Below are 17,186 nucleotides of genomic sequence, written 5' to 3' on the forward strand. Positions count from 1 at the left end.
CTGCATTAAAAGAGCATATCCCCAGCTGGCATCTCCCACAGAGCAGAGCAAACTGCTCTGGGTGTCAGAGAGAATGAATCTTTTTAAGATGTACACTTTTCTTTTGCTAGTTATACCGTAAGATAGTTAAGCACGTAAAAGATGAAGAGAATGAACCACAGTGCTCTTGGTGAAAATGAGGCATCACTCAGATGTAGGAAAGTTTGTCCATAAGCATTTATTTTGTCAATTTGTATAGAGGTTGTTTTCTCATTTTCAACAGCTAAAGGCAAAGAAGTGCTTGTTTTCCTGTTTGTTCTGGTAGAGGAAAAGAAAAAGAAAAAAAAAAGGTAAAATTCAAGATTCACCAGATCCACAAATATTAAAAAGTTACATGTTTGTGGGGAATGCCTTGAATGGAAGCAAGCTAGGAATGACACACGAAGCACCCGAGTCACTGAGGGATGAGAACACTTCTCAGAGGAGGAATCTCACACTGAAAATCTTTGGCAGTAGTAGAATTTCTTCTGATAAAACAAACAAATTGTTTCTGAAAATAGATTTGGGCTGGATTCTACAGCCTCCTCCATGATCACTAAGAGACTGTATCAACTCAAAGGTCTCAATGAGATTTTTTTGTAATATCTGAACTCTTTTGATGAGCTCTGTGAACCTGGACTTTGCATAAAGCAGCTTCTGATTCAATAGGAAAGAAAAGACACTTATTTATAAGCAACACACTCTTCACTCGATAACTAGATTTTCAGTAACCATGGGCTTTGGATTATCTTTTCTTTGACATGAGTCCTCTTTCTCTGTTGCTAAATATCTGGGGAGATTCACCTCATTATGTGTGTGACCTTGACAAGAAAACAAAATCTAATCACCCTGTAGGAAAGGACGAAACAGGTTTACTCGAAAATTTTTGGAGTACAGCTGCAGTATTTATGTGAGTATGTGTGAATATGGCACCAGACACAGGAAGGTCGAAGGGCTTGTACTCCACCACGACTGATCTCTCATCCTCCCACCGGTATCAGATTTGCTGGTTCTGTGAAAACACAGGGATCTGCACAGCTGCAATACTTAGAATCCTAGTCTCAGCTCTAGGAGAAGTGGGAGGCAAAAACCTGATATTTACAGTTCCAAGGAGATCTCGAGCTCCCCTTTCCCTAGCAGGGTAGTTTTGCTTTCTGCAAGGTTTCAGCTGTTGTAACCAGAACTCTGTGCACTGGATCGTTTGATCCAGACATCAGGCATGTCTGGCTGGCTGTTTGGTAACACAACCGGACCTTCGCTCCCTAATCCAAATCGGTTTTTCCACGAAGAGCTGTTCTGCTGGGCTGCTGCTGGGGAGATGTCAAAGACAGTCTCCCTCAGGTCCAGCCGCAGGGTATCTCTCTTCCCGTTCAAGTACCCTCTCTCTGTTTGACTGTAGGAATCTGACAGCTCTAAGACGTCAGGACAAGAACTGGCTGACTCAGCAAGCTTTAGGCCTTGCTCAAAGTCACTGATGGACGTCTCGCTGGAGATGTTGAGCATGTCAAAAGAGCTGCCCAGAGAACAAAGGCATCTGTGAATTTTGTAGATGTCAGCAGCAGGGAGGTGGCTGTTGTCTGAGGTATAATCCGCCTGCTGCTGGGCAGTGTCACTGGAGCACTGTGATTTACTGAGCTGCCCTTCGTCCTTCGTGCCAGCTGGCTGGATGTTGTCCAGCCCAGACCCATCCCAAGCTTTCGGGCCGTACTTTCGACATCGACATTCCCGGCAGAGTCTCTCCCTGTGAATTTCTACTCCTGAGCTGCTGTGCTTGTAGGGAGAGGACGTTTGCAAGGCAGGACACTGGCACAGGCCAGCTTGCTGGTCTCCAAGGGCCTCCTGCAGATTCTGTCTGCCTCTTTCGAGGGAAGAGTGGGTTCCTATTCTGGGGCATCTGTTGTCTTCGACTTGTGTGTCTTCAGAGAGCCGGTTGGACAGCTTGCTCGTGGAAGTGCTGTTGTCAAAACTGTCACTGAGTTTTCTGGACAAGGGCTGGAGCTCATATTGCTCATTGGCAGTGTTGGACTCCTGGACCTTCCGCAGCCGGCTTTGCTTCTCGCTCCCCCCACAGGCAAAGCTGCTGTTCAGCCCAGGGTCATCAGGATAGTCCTTCATGGTGTGGACGCAAGGCCAAAGAATCTGCCCACAGTTCTTCTCTGGGCCAAAGAAGCAGCACAGCGACTGGAAGAAGAAGCTGGCAAACCCACAGCTGATACACTTGATCATGACAATGAATATCCCCAGCTTCCTGTACGCCAGGACTGTCGCAGGCAACATGATGACCCCGGCAGAGAAGAGAGCAGAAGATGCCATGGCTGTGGCACAGCTCATCTGCTTCAGGGAAAAGGCCACTCGGCTGAGGCGGTCGGAGTGGGGGCAGAGGTGGTAGGAGATGCAGTAGTTGACGGTGAAGTCAACGGAGAGGCCGACTGCAGCTGAAATGAAGAGAGACTCCACTGCATTCAGCTGCCACTCCAAGAGGACCAGAAGGCCAATGGTTACCAGGACAGTGCCTGCGATGGCAGTGACAGAGAAAACACTAAGGAGAACATTCCAGGTAGTCAGCAGCAGCACCACGAAGGAGATAGCTATGGAGAGCCCCATGACCACCATCATTTCAGTGTTGAGACTGTGCTGGAGGTTGTAAAGCTCTAGTTTACTGGTAAACCACCCATTCTGAAGCCCCACGGGGGCAGTTTTCATCTCCTCCGTCACCCAGAGGTCAATTTCCTCGTAGAACTGTTTGGCTTTGCTGTAGTTGAAGCTGTAGTGATAAATAGTTTGAAACTGCAGCACTAAGGCAGCAAGGTTTCCCCCCCCATCAAACCTGAGGCCCAGGTCGTACGTTTCCGCCCCTTCCCGCCCCTGTTCCAGGAGCATCATTTTGATGCAGTGTAGGAAGACTTCGCCTCCGTAAGGGAAGGAGAACTGGTTACAGCAGAGGTTGAAGCTGTGGTCTCCCTGGGAGCACTGGCGACTCTCCATCCACCTGAGGAACTCCTCCATGAAGCACACCGTGGATCTCTGCTCTGCGTCAGGGTAATAGAAAGTTTCGTTCTTCACTTTCCGGCAGAATTCCAGGAGCCACTTCTGGGCCTCGGGGTTTTGGATCGTGAAGGTGACGTCTGTCACCAGGGTGCCGTTGCTTTTTGGGTCGAAATGGTCCCCGTTGTCCACGGGCAGAACTCCCCAGACTATGGTGACGGGCATGCGCTGCCCTTCCCCGCGCTCCAGCCTCTGGAACATGAACTGGTGGCAGTACTCTGAGTCGTACCTCTCGAAGGGGTGGCTCAGCCTGAACACCTGCACAGAGGACGTCTCCAGGGTCGGGAGCTTGAGTTTGGGGTTGGAACAGGAAATGTAGGCGCCTCCTATGGCCAAGGCAGCAAACCAGCAGATCCAGATGTACCGAAACTTGATGACCCCGCAAGGCAGAAGCTTTTCAAAGAGCAGCTTGGAGGTTTCAGACAGAGTGTTCTGGAGACCCCTGAGGATGTAATGGAGGGAGAGAGACACTCTCTTATGGCCGCTCTTGTTCCAGTAGTTCTCTGGCCTGTAAACACAGGTGGTTGCCACGTAGCGCTCGTACAGCACGGCTGCAGAAGGCAGCCAGGTGACCATGAAGAGCAGGCTGACCAGCACGGAGGTGCCCATGTAGACAGCAAAGCAGCGGATGGCTGTGATGTTGCTGATGTAGCTGGCGTAGAAAGCAGCGCCCGTGGTGAAGCAGGAGGCCAGCATCAGGTAGGCAAAGTGGTGCATGGTTTGACTCACCCACTGGGAGAGCCCTGCGGAGGGGTGCTGGCTCTTGCTGAGGCTCCAGAGGTCGAAGAAGACAAAGGTGTGGTTGGCACAAATGCTGCTGAGAATGAGGACTGCTGTCAGGTTGACAAAGGGGAAGTAGGTGAATCTGAAGGCCACCTTGTACAAGAAGTAGGAGATCATTAAAGAGCTGACAACAGCCAGGAGGACCATCAAGGTGATAAAGATCGAGCGTAAATAAAAAGAAATGCTTAGAAAAATAGCTAATATTGCCAGGACTGGGTACTTAGTATCCAGTAAAAGATAGTGCTGGAATAGTTTCTGCTTAAGGCCCAGGTCCATGCCGGTGATAGATGTGTAGTTATCAAACAGATCCCAGGATTCCAGGTTGTCTAAGTAGATCCCCATCATAGATGCCCCTTTCCTTGTAGGCAAGAACAGCAGGCTGTACTTGAGAGATGGCACTTGGTACTCCATTGTCTGGGGACTGAGGAAGTCTCTGTCAACCAAGAAGTGAAGCAGCTGGTAGATGGCATTGAAATGGGTGCATTTTTCAGGGACCTTGGCACACTGGGAATGTTTCTCTCTGCCAGCCTCGGGCCCTACGCAGGACGGGGTGAGGATGCCTCTGTGGTAGTCAGGAGCACAGGCACGAAGCAGGGCCAGGGTGTGGGAGATGTCTGCTTGGGTTATCTCCAGACATGAAGACCTGTTGTAGAGCACAGCAATGTAGTTCCCTAGGGACCAGCTTGGGCAGCACTCGTTGGCTTCAGTGCGCTGGCAGAGCTCCTGAAAATGAACGTGGGAGCGAATCTGAAAAGCAAAGGAGGGAGCAGCAGGTCAGATGCTCCCTGCACACTTTGCCTTGCAGCCCTGCGGTGTTCCTTGCTCCCTGCAGTACCCCTCCCCTCCCTGGGTTCAATAATCCTTCCCTCCAGGTGTCTAAGCCATGGCTCTCAACCTCCCAATGGCCAATTACAAATCCCACAGCCACTGGAACACGCCAGCTTTTTGCAAAAATTAAATCCTGCCCGTTATTTACATTTAGTAACCTCTGACTGGAGAATCTGGATCCTATGCCAAACACAGATAATCCAATTAAACTTCCCACTTGCAAAACTTGCTGTCACAGTCTCCAAGATGGGAGCTCCATTTTGGTAATCAGGTTCTGCTGCCCAAAATTCTCAGCAGCTTCTGATGGACACCCTTGGCTTCTGGACCAAGGTCTTGTTCAGTGTCCCTTTGGTCTTGTTTAACAGCAGCTGCTACTTTGCAGCAGGACTTCAGGGACAGGTGGAGTCATCCCTGTTTTGCTAAGTAGGTAAAATGCTTTGGAGTCCTCTAGGCTGAAGCCTGCTCCGGAGCTTTTGTTATTTTTGCCTGGTTTCCTTTCAACTAGAGATGAAAGATTACAGCAGCCAGAACAGAGGCAGTGTGGATGTATGTTCTTCCTGATGTTACTAACCTTGTCTTGTTCAATCTGACACATGGACTGAATAGCTTGCAGGTTCCATAAGCTCCCAGCAGTTGTGGACATAAATACCAGCTGGGAATAGCTCTTTTCTGAAATAAGGAAGAAAGGAAATAAAAATAATCATAAAAAAAAGGATTAGGTAATGAAGATAAATCAGACAGGCTGTTTGGAGCAGACTCTCTGTGCACACTAAAAAAAACCAAAACACAATTAAAATGTATGTATCTATTTATATATCTCATTGCCTCTGTGACTGCTGGGGAGGAGTCCCTGCAGGGAAGCAGGTCACAAAGGCAGCAGCTTGTAGGGAGTGGGAGCTTCTGCCTGGTGTGCTCTGACCTTTGCTCCTCACCCCTCCAGCAGCAGCAGGAGAGCAGCCTGGGGCACGTTCCAGGTCTGCTCCAGGGACTGCTGGGTCTGCACCCCTGGAGAGAGTGAGGGGCTTGGGTGCCCCCAGAAGCTCCCACAGACCTGTGGTTTGGTGCTTCACTGGTTTCAGAGGTGGAGTAGAAGCAGAAGAGGGAGTAAAAATATCTGCATGCTGTTCCTTTTTCTTCTGTTTGCTAGCACCCGTTTTGGGATGGATTTTGGGTGTCTTGGGGTTTTTTTATTTTTTCTCTCCTTTTTTTACTGCCACTTACATTTTTCAAGAAGCAGTGAAGGAACAGATACGGACTGGGAAGAGAGAGGAAGTGGGGCACAGGTTATTTTCAGAGTATTTGCTTTTGAAACAGGCAGTTGGTGAAAACATTAGTCCTGCTACTGGTGCTTTTAAGGTGAATTTCTAAGAGAGGACAAGAAGCATTCTGTTGAATTCTGTGCATGTAACATTTCCTACCCTGCTGAGATTTCACTCACCTGGGGGACCACAGAAGAACCCATCTGCTCCATAGATGTGCTCCACCCTTCTCCGTGTCCTGGCTTCTTGTTCTCCCTCAGCAGCCTTCTGTCCTCTGCCAATGCCAATGTCACCATAGCTGCCAAGAGACCAGAGGGCTGGTGTCACCAGAGCTCACCTGGCTGTGGGTTATGGTCACTGGCAAGGTTCTGGTGCTGCTCAGAACGCTGTGGCAGCAGTAAGAGCTGGAAAGAGCATTGCTTGGGTGGCCTTTTCACTGCTGGGGTGACTGTGCCCCTTTATAGGGGCCTTTGTGAGACTTTAAGTCAGAAACTGCCTCACCCTTGTGCAGGCAGAGTCACCTCTGCAGCCCCCTGAAGGTGAAATAAATGCCTGAAGAGTTTAGAGCTGGATTCCTGGCTTCCAGAACAGGGATCCCAAGCCCCTTGCACTCAGCCACACTGAGCTCTGCAGCTCCTGGGTTGCTTGGAAGTTTGGCACATATCTTACAATCCACATGGATACCTTGGAATGTTGAACCTGTAACTTTCAGCTTCCTCAGCCCCCCAAACCACACTCACATACCTTTTCTTCTCAGTGTAGGGGGAGAGGGAAAAGGTTTTCTTGTAGCCTGTGTGGCTCTCTACATTCCTCCACACCACAAGCTTTCTCCCAATGTCCGTGTCCCGTGGCTCGAAGCCCTGTGGCCAAGCAAAAGGTTTTGTCACCAGCTGGCATTTTGGTCTACTTTGGTTTTCCTTAAGCCTCCTCCTGGGCACAGAGACTGTGTGAGGTTGTTACTGCCTCTGGGAGAACTTTCCCTGGAAATACTGCATCCCAGAGCAGAGAGAAAACTGGGACTTCTCCTTTCCTTCCCCTCCCGTGTGAGGGCAGCAGCGGGAGCTGAGAGCCGGGCTGGTGGCCGGGCTGGCACAGGCTCCTCCTGTGCTGTCCCCTCATGGCTCTGACCCGTTGTGTGCATCCTGAAGAAATCTCAGTGTGGCTGCTGCTGGGAGGTGGGTTAAGAGCAGCAGATCCCTGATACTGTGCTGACTTTTCCTGCTGGCTTTCATGTGCTCCTTGACTGACTGCACAGAGAAGGGAGGCAGCACAGGCTCCATCTAGGTGAGGAAAGGATCTCTCCCTGGATTTTCCTTAAGTTTCTGTTGGTGTATCCCCTGGGGGCACTTACCATCAAGGGCTCTGAGAAGTCAGGCAGGTTTCCAACCAGCAGGCCAGCCAAGGTGCAGACCAGAGCTGTCACTGAGCACAGCACCAGGACAGCCATGGGCCACTCTGCCAGCATCTGGGAGTAACTGGGAGCAACAGGAGGAAGAATAATGCAGCTGGTAAGGCACTTCTGCTGTGAGCATGAAACCTGCTGTTCAACCAATGTCCTGTTAGTCAAAGGAGGTACAGGAATGAGGGCTTGAGCATTTATTTATTGAGAAGCTCAGAGGCTCCAGCAAGGCTATTACTGAACACATCCCTCCAGCTGGGGGGTTGCAGGCAATTCTAATTAACTCTGGTGGTTGCTTTTTGCCTCCCTACATTTCCCTGCTTTTTCAGACAGAAAGAATAAAAACCAGACTCTCGTGTCCTAGGGCAAAATGAAGCTTTGAATATTTAACTTAAAAGGTTGTGTTTGAGAAAGAGCTTCCTTCTCTCACCCCATCATGCAGTGTGAGCCAGGAGCTGCCTGACCCTTTGGCCTGCAGATTTGCAACCTGTGGGGCAAGAGTGGTGTCTGGGCTGTTCTGAGAGGTCCCCTACACCTCACCCTGAATCTCACCCTGACCTCAGCCTCAAAGCCAAACACTGAACCTACAACAAAAGCATCTGCAAATGCAGCAGAGCCCTTTTCCCTCAGGTTCTGGAGAAAACTTGCAAGCCCACAGGCCAGGGATGTGCTGGGAATATCACAGTGGTTTGGTGGCACATGGATGTGAAATGTCATTTCTGTGACAACAGCAAAAAAACCAAACAAAAAACTCCCACAACTTACTGTGGCAGAAGTATTTCTGCAAGTTACTTTTGCTTTTAAGAGCTGGTCTAAAATTTCCTATCCAGGGTCTGTTTCTCTTTCAGGACAAACTGTGTCCTCTCTAGGGTGACCTGTTAAAGTTACTGTCCCACAGTTATTTACAGGTACAGGTTTTACTGCCTTGAGATTTTTGTCCTCCTCAAAAATATCTTTTGAGATATAAGATATCTGAATGGGTCCCTGCTCTGGTTTGGCAGGTTCTGGGTAGTTCTCCTGCATTCTGATGTATTTCTGAAATATAAGAAATTCTTTGTTAAAAAATAGTTGACAAAAATAGTTGAGCTTCAGGAGAGGTGAAATATTTGTGAGCTTCAGAGTGGCTGTGCCAATGTCTATCAGCCTCAAGGTGTAAAGTTCCTGCTTGCCTGCTCTTTTGCTCCTCCTGCCCCCAACTTCTCTTGGTCAAATCGTGCAGCAATTAGAAAAATCATTAGAAACAAACACAAGCCCTTCAGAAAGCTTCTCACATAACTTATGGTCTGGCTTGGGTTGTTTGGGTTTTTTTTTTTTTCAATTTAAGACTGCCTCATCAAGCTTGTTGGTGAAGTCTTTGCTATGAAAATGAAGGAAAATGATACTTTATGCATTAGTGTGCCTCATTTCTGGAGGCTGATTTGGGGGATTCCATGTCCAACTACCAGAAAAAAAAAAAAAAGAAAAAAGAAAAAAAGAAAAAAAAAGAATCAGCTGCAATATCTGCTGATGGAAGATATTTGCCTGAGCTTTCCAGAAAAGATAGTTTTACAAAAATCAGCTTTTAAAGAAAAGCTGAAAGCAATGATAAACTGCATTCCCTACCTGTGGGGTGAGGGAGCAATGACAATGGGGTAGAAGGACAGAAGCTTTTGATGCTGAACATACCTTTTTGGCATCCTGAAAGCTTTGTCATGCCTGTAGACAGGGAAAGAAAAAGGAAAAAAGATGCATTAATGTATTATTTTCCTAGGAAAGGCAGTGCCAGGCTGCTGCTGAGCGAGGTGACCCTTTCAGGGGCTGGGAAGCTCCGAGCTGAGAGCTGACACCCTTCCTGGTGGGGTGTTAGGGATGGGAGAAATGGAAAAGCAGCTCAGGAGTCACTCTGCAGGGCAGGTGTCACACGTGGGGCTGTGTCTCCCCCATCACACCACTGCAGAGTCAAGAGAAGGTCAGCAGATGATTGGAGAGGTCTCTTTCTGGCAGCACACTGCCCAGTCCTCTGCTCAGTTCTCTCACAATACCCTCTGGAGCAGATTTGCTTGGATTAAAACCCCCATTCTGCCATTCTGATGTTATCACTTTCCCACTGCCGGGGCTTTGCAATCCAGCTCTGCTTCCTACTGAAATAACCTCTTGGTATTTGACGATTTGGCTGGTGATGTACGAGCTGAAAAGGATCCAGGCCCCACTCCTCTGCCTGCAATTGCCCCGGGCTGCAAACACAAGCAAATTAAATCCTCTGTTAATGGCTGGAAAATGAGACCATCAAGGGCTGCTGTGCCTGACCCTGCGTGGCTCTGCAAAGGGCAGGGAGGAATCCTGTGCTGTCTGCTGCTGGACCTTGGTGCTGCTGACACTGGGATCATGTCCTTAGTGCCAAGCACAGCTCCTGAAGGCACAGGCAGAGAGGACAGAGGATCCTGGCTGGAAAGGGTGGGGGTTGTAGCTCAGGCTGTTGGGAACACCCATCCTCTGAGTGCCCTTATGGCGCTGTCCAAGGAACACCCAGCACCCAAAGGAGTCACCGTGGAGCTCTGCACACTCTGCCCAGTCTGTTTGCCCCATTCTGTCCCGGATAACCCCACGGATAACTCAGAGGTTACACCTTGTTGCTGCCCAGCCTGGCAAACCAAAGAATCTCCCCCACGTCTGCGTTTCTCCCTGATGCTGCACAGGCAGCAGCTCAGGCTGGGGACAGAAAAAGAAATTACTTCAAGTCTTAGCCCTGAGAAGCTCTGCCAGGACAAGGGATTAGCCAGCTGGGTGTCTGCAGTGTGAGAGGTGGAAGCACAGAGATCCCAGAAGATGAACACGAGGAGAGCTGCAGGATCCTGAAGCACCTGAGTGGCCTTGGCTTCCCCCAGAGGAGCAGCAAACCCTGCCTCTCCCTCTGTGGGGATGGGAGCTCTCTGGACACCCCCTCGGAGACGGGGAGGGCAAATCCCATCCCTCCGTGCCCACCCTCCTCATCTGCTCCCCCTTCCCACCACCTCGTTTGGGAAAAGCCCTTGAGCTGCTCTCCGGGTGCCCCTTACCTGACGGTGACAACGTGACGCTGCTCGGGACGGCGCTCCCCGGGGGACCACTGCTTCCAGGGGCCTTCTGGGGCCTCGTGGTGGGAAGCTGGCACGGGATCGGTGCTGGAAAGGTGGGAACACAAGAGGGGCCTCTCGCCGTGCCCGGGCAGAGGGGGCAAGGCATAGCTGCCTCGGGGCTCCTGCTGCTCACAGGGGAAATAGAGGTGCTGGTGCTGCGAGTCCTGGGAGCTGGCTGGCACCTGCCCGTTGGACTGGGGGGGCACTGCCCCAGGAGTGTGGCTGGAGGAGGGCAGGGGCTCTGCCCCCAGCCTGGGGGATGCAGGAATGGGGCAGTGATGCACCGGGCAGATTCTGTCCCAGGAAGTGCCACCGTAGCTGGGCTCCGTGTTCCCCATCTCCGGCGTGGCGAGGCAGGTCTGGCAGGGGCCTGCAGGTTGGTTTTCTCTGTGAGAGAAAAGAAATCTGTGGTAAAGCAGCAGAGCAGTAGCAGGGTTCTGCAGGGAAGCACAACCCTGCCAGCTGGAGGCTCTCCCAGGCCTCCCCTGGAACACGAGGTGGAAAAACCTCACCCACTGCTTGCTGGACCAAGAGCTGGGCTCAGGGCTGAGCTGGATGATGCTTTTCCTAAAGACACCTGGGAGTCACCCAGGGGTCCCAGCTAAAGGAGACCCCAACACAGCTTTGTGTGCATTGCTCCAAAATTTGGAAGAACTGGGTAGCAGCCCCTCCAGGAATTCCCCAGATATTCCCTGCAGAGGGGCAGAACACACTGCCTGCTGGTGACAGCAGCAGGGTCCTGGCTCAGGAGCACACAGAGATCTAGGGACAGGGAAACCAAAGGGTGTGGAAGAGACACTTCTCTGTGCTTCTGGAGAGATGAATTTGTTTCATTGCTCTGCAGGAGAACTGGCTCTGCTCCACGCTGGGAGAGCAGGAGGGTGAATTGTGCTGAGCAGTGAACCTGAGGGATGTGGCTGTGTAAAAGGGGCTTCAGCCTCCAGCCTGGCACATGCCCAGTGGCTCTGTCACCTGCAGACTCTCCAATGGACTTCTCAGCATCATTTTAGACTTCTGTCTCCCAAGGGTGTCAGCAACAGATGTTATTTGCCCTGGTATGCAGGGAGGGGATGGATTAGGATCTCTCAAGATCTCTTGAAGCTTGACTTCCCTCTGGCTGCTCCACTTACTGAGACCAAACACTTGCAGACTTCAGTTTCCAGTAATGAGGTCTCTGCAGGATACACTCTCTTCCCTCCCAGGAATTAAAAAAAATATCCCATTCCTACAGATGATAATTTATGGAACCTGAGAGATTTTTAGCTTGAAGAAGGTTTGAATAATACACGGAGGGGCTGGTTAGTCTGTGTGACACTCACAGCCCCTTCACACTGAGGTCCCACTGACCCCACAAATGCCTCCAGAATTGCTGTCCCAAGAGATGAGGCTGGTCAAGGCGTCAGAATTTCAAAAGGAAAGCTCAGGCTGGAAACACCAGCAGCCTCTGGTCCTTGTTCAGAGCACGTGCCAGGGTATCTACAGCTGATTTATGTGTCTTGCCTGAGTGTCTGGCACCAAGGATTAAGGATGAGAAATGATTCAGGCCAGCTAGAATCACAGAGTGTCTCAAGTCATCAAAGAATTACGAGTGCTGGGGCAAGAAGAGAGTGAAATGAACTCAGCCTGGGGCACGTGATGTGGTGTGGGGAAAAAACAAAGGCAAAAGGTTTGAGAAGGGAATACTTTTGAAAATTTTTAGAGTCCTTCTCATTTCTTTTTTCAGACAGCCATGGAAAAAGACAGACTTTTAGCTGTAACAAGTCTCTGGAATTGCACCAGAAGCAGCATGACAATAAAAATGACAAAAGGGATTTGAAGAACACTGTTAGCTCAATATGGCTTGAAAATTATTTTTTCCAGCAAGAAGGACACACTGGCCTTGGCAACTTGTGCCGTGTGCTTTCCAATATCAATTGAGTTTATTGACCCTGAGAAATGGCATTTTGTGATTGGGTAAAATGGGCTTAGATCATTCACAGCATTACAACAGAGTCCTGGTTCTGGGAGCACTCACACCAGTGCAGCTGTGGGGACTCCAGGCATCCCACTGGTGTTACCTGCACAGTGTGCCAGTCCAGGAACAGAAGGATCTCCCGGGATTAGCCCCATGCAGTGATAACTTTAGGTGTGAAGCCATCAGACAGCTGGGACACAGCCCCAGACACCGCTGGTGTGTTCACGGGTCCTCAGCTGGGAGCAACCAGAGAGATGCTGGGAAAAGAGGGGACAGGGAGGTGCTGGGTGAGGGACAGAGGGGACTGAACTTCTCCTGTTTCCCAGGGCAAGGGGTTGCGTTTCTCACACCGTTTGCTTCCCCATCTCCCCCCTTCAGCTGCCCAGACCCAAACGATCCCGGTTCCGAGGCTGCCGGAGTCAGGGTGAGCACAGCAGCTCTTTGCTGAGCTGCCAGGGCAGAGGCGGCTCCCTCCCGGGAGGGGCCAGCAGCCACTCAGCAGCCTCTTCCCACCAGGAGACAGGCAGGAGGAGGGCCCCATTCCAGAGGGAAAAGCTTTCTGCCTTCCCACCTCTGCGGGGCTGGGGAGCAGTGGGTGGCACTGCAGCACTTGGAAGGACCGGCTGGCTCATTCCTCCCTCATCCCAACACCATTTCTGGAGGCGCTTCTTGATTTTTTTTTCAGGGCAGGATCATCTGCCCCTTTGAACACGAAGGAGAGGATGAGGAAAGCGGCACTTTGCATGTGGCAGATGGGAACCTCTGGCCAAGGGAACGGAGCTGCCTGGTGCCTGAGCCAAACTGCAACTTCTCTTGTTGACAGATGAAGCTCAGGGGGGAATAAAAACAAGGCAGAGAAAGGGCAAGAGTCTGTGTCTTGCCTAGAACCATATCCTGCTTTCCCTAGGAACCTTTGCTCAATTACACATTAAGCACTGCAAAATTTCATTCATTCATTAAAAAAAAAAAAAAACAACCAACCCAAAAAAAACCCAACCTGGTTTTCTTTCCTGTCCTTTTTCTTTTTTCTTCTTCTTTTTTTGGCAAGGTTCTGCTTGCCTGTCAGCTGTACAGGTTTTCCCATATGGAAAAAAAAACCCCCACAAAACATCCCAAATTCTTTCTGAATTAAAACCATGTGCTCTAAGGTCAGCTTCCATCTAGATGAATGGCTTTTTCCTTGAGAGCTGTAAATGGCTTTTTAGGAATGGCTTTTATAATGGAATTGAAATGGAGGCTTTCACTTTGAAGATTACAGCAGCAAAGCAGCAGTGGAGCTCTCGAGAAGAAAGAGCTTCTCTGCTGGTGTTTCCTGGGGAGACAGGAGCTTAGCTAGGGGGTTGTTCCCTCTCCCTCTCACCTGGTTGCTCAGCTGCCCTGGCTGCTGGCAGGGAGAGACAGGCACCTCCTGAGCCATCCCTCTGCTCCTTCAGCAGGGTCAGATGCTCATGCACTGAAAAAATTCTGCGTGGTTGCTGTTTGTTGTGCTTCTTCTCCAGTCTAGCAGCAGGGTAGCGTGTAGCCTTGAGAAAACCTACAATCTTTTTGTTAACGAGACTCCTGAGGATGTTAAATCATAATGAAAAATTAATGAGACTGCAAAACTCTGCCTCCCACGTTGTCTGCCAAGAAAAGTTGAGCTTTATAATCCTTTCCATTGACTTATCTGCACAGCCTTCCCTTCCCCCCTGGGTGAGGGATGTGTGGTGGGACACAAAGGGCTCCAGATCCCCACCCAGATTTTGGGACCAGAACAGCTCTTGTTGCACTCTGCTCTGTCTGCCCTGGCTCTGGTAAAATCCTGTTTGCTAAGCCTTGTCTTGGAAAGGAAAAAAATTAAACAAAAAGAGAAAGGCAAGAGCACCTGGGTGTCCCTGTGCCAGCCCAGGAGGAAGGAAGGGGTGTGTGTGTGTGTGTGTGTTACTGTGGTGAGGAACTGAGCACAGGTGCTGCAGAGCATTTTCTGGGAGCAGAGGAGGGGGCTGCAGAGCTGACCCTTCAGCAGGCACATGGAGAGGCAGCTGTGCACACGCATGCTCAGCAGGGAGAGCTTCCTCCCTCCCGTGCTTCCTCAGTGAGCAGCACGAGTGGGGCTCAGACCACACCTGTCTCACCTGGATTATCTCCTCTCTGTAACCCAACTCGTCCAGGCTGCAGCCTTCCCTTCAAATCCCCTGTCTGTCTGTCTGTCTGTCTGTGTGAGTGAGGGCTGCTGAGGCAAGCCCAGCCAGCAGGGCTGCGGGGATGGCTCTGACCCCCCCGACACCCCAGATGTAAACCCCTGCTGCGTTGTGTAACAGGCACGGGGTGAGCACCCCGGCTGCTGGCTGAAGAGCAGGGACTGCCCTGCTGGCTCCCCGGGCAGGTGGGGATGTCTCAGCACGGATTTTGTATCAGACAGAACTGAAACTCTTGGGGTTTCAGCAGGAATTCGCGTGCTGTCGAGCTCGGGCTGTGCTCTGCTCAGATCTGTTGTCTCCGGTCTAACAAATGGGAATGTGCCTGCAAATTTGGGGATGGCTCCTTGCCCGTGGCCCTGGGCTTGTTGACGTTTTCCAGAAAACGTTCTTGGCTGCCAAGCTGGTTGAGGGCAGGAGGCAGGGGAGCATATGGTGCCGGGGGGAGAGGACGGGGGCTGAAAGGTTTAGAGAGGAGACCTTTGGAGTGAAAACAGTGCCCGCCCAGAGCCTGGCGCAATGAGGACTGAGTTCCAACAACAACAGCTCACCCGGCACTGCAGAAGGGAGACCTCACCGTGCTGCAGGTTAAAAACCTTCCCTGGAGACCGAGCCAGGCACTCGCCCGCCGGCCCCGTGCCGAGCACCGGGGGCACCGCCCGGGCAGCCCCGACCCGCGGGGCGGGCAGCTCGGCAGCAGCCAGATGCGGGGGGACATCCCGGGGGGCGCCGTCCACCTCGGCACCCACAGAGCCGGGAGAGGCTGCGGGGCTGCATCTCCCACCCCCCGGTCACCCTTCTCCTCCCCTCCGCACCGCAGCCGACCCATCCCCGCCACCCGCCCCGCCGCACCCTGCCCGGACGGGGTTCCGGCTGCCCCGCCCGCCAGAGGAGGGAACCCCCCGCGTCCCCTCCGCCGGTCCCCGCGTTCCTCCCCGGTCCCCCCGCTGCTCACCTGGGCGAGGCGGGGCGCGTCCCGCGGGGCTGCGGGCGCTGCGCGGGTTCCATGGCGCTGCCCGCGGTGCTGAGCGCGGCCCGGGCGCTGTCCGCAGCCCCAGGTGCTGAACGCTCCCGCCGGCAGCGCCCCCGCCGCTCACCCGCCCGGCGCTTGCGCGGCCGCGGAGGCGGAACCCGGCGCGGGTGGCCAATAGCCGCGGGGGGAGCGCGGGGAGCTGCTCGGGGAGGGGGCGCGGAGGTGGTGGTGGTGGTGGTGGGGTGATGGGGAACATCCTCCGCTCCCCGGGACAGGGAGGTGGAAGGCGGAGGGGTCTTTTCCAAGGACGAAACTTCCTCGCCCATCCCCAAAATTCCCTTTCTGGCGCCCAAATCGGCTTCCCAGTCCCCAAGCCCTCAGCCCGAGCTCCCGAGGAGAGATGTCTCGTGGGGGTGTCAGGTTCAAACACTGCACAAACCTCTCTGGGTGGAAGGACTCTCCTGGCAGCAGAGACGATTCCGCTTCGGCCCTGGTGGGGAAGCTGCTGGAGCACTCCCGGGCCCCTGTGCAGGTGCAGGCAGCGTTTTGACCTGTTTGGGTTCACCCTTTGGGTTTCAGTAGCATTAAAGAAGCAAACAATTTATTGTTGCAGTCGATAGGTTTGAAACAACTAAGCTGAGAGCAGAGGGACTCAAGGAGATCAGAGACATTCCTGTCAGTGCAGGATCCCTCTCACCGTTGATACCCTGACACTGCCCTGAGCTGTGCCCGTGGTCTGTGGGAGGTGTCTGCTTCTTACCCATCCCATGGCAGTGCCCGGGACACGACCCGTGCTAGGCAGGGCCTGGGCCTCCCTCATGGCCGTGAGTATGGTCAGGGGTGTGGAACTGCTTCCTCTCTTCTCATCATCCTCTGTGTGGCCATGGCGATGGCAACAACCCTGCTGTGAGCACCCTGGCCTGGTGGAAGGGAGGATTTAGATGATCTTTCAGGTCCCTTCCAACCCACAGCAGTCTGTGATTTTGCTGTTCTTTCTCATGGCCAGGCCTGTGGCCCTCGCTGTGGCAGTGACCCTGCTGCTCACAGGCTGGCATCCTGTTCACCTCCCGTGCTACAGAGAAGCTGAAGCAACAAGGGAGAGCATTAGACTGGAGAGTATCCTGTAGCTCCCACTAATCCTCTGCCTGCTTAGAATAAGCCCTTCCTGCCTTAAAGACTTCCATGCCTGAGACAGTTTAAAGAACAAAAAGCTTTTCCTCAGCAGCAGGGTGGGTGACCAGAGGCTGACACAGGAGGAATTTCTGAGGACAGGCTGCAGGCAGTGTCCCAGCACCATGCTCCCTGCTGGGGATCTGCAGGGGATCAGTTGGCTGCTCTCAGCCCAAGCCACAGAAATGTTGCTGTTCTGGTAGGATCAGATCTGCAGCTGGGGTTGTGTGGCCCAGCAGGACCCAGAGCCTGCTGAGAAGCTTGGCTGGCATTGTGATGGGAAGGATATGGGTGCTGCTGCTTTTTCTTTCTTCCCAAGGCTAAATAAAAACACAGGCAGCAGTGCTGATAATAAGAAAGCCACGGGAGCTGGGAGGGGGGTGGGAACAGGCTGAGCTGCAACCATCCCACCACTTCTGACAGGCAGCATCACACAGCTTGGAGCTTGGCTCAGCCCCTCGTGTGAACTCCTTGTCTGTGAAGTG

The 17,186-nt window shown here is 52.3% G+C and overlaps 1 protein-coding gene across 1 annotated transcript; it reads right to left on the bottom strand.

The window, feature by feature from the left end:
• Positions 1–194: 194 nt before the first annotated feature.
• On the bottom strand, positions 195–15,654 carry DISP2 (dispatched RND transporter family member 2). The gene is made up of 8 exons (XM_071761989.1): positions 15,514–15,654; positions 10,368–10,814; positions 8,998–9,027; positions 7,285–7,408; positions 6,678–6,793; positions 6,113–6,231; positions 5,246–5,343; positions 195–4,593 (listed from the first exon to the last, which is right to left on the bottom strand). The coding sequence occupies exons 1-8, from the start codon at positions 15,564–15,566 to the stop codon at positions 1,183–1,185; spliced, it is 4,398 nt and encodes a 1,465-aa protein (XP_071618090.1). The 5' UTR covers positions 15,567–15,654; the 3' UTR covers positions 195–1,182.
• Positions 15,655–17,186: the final 1,532 nt, after the last annotated feature.

Source organism: Heliangelus exortis, chromosome 18, assembly GCF_036169615.1.
Source record: "Heliangelus exortis chromosome 18, bHelExo1.hap1, whole genome shotgun sequence".
NCBI lineage: Eukaryota > Metazoa > Chordata > Aves > Apodiformes > Trochilidae > Heliangelus > Heliangelus exortis.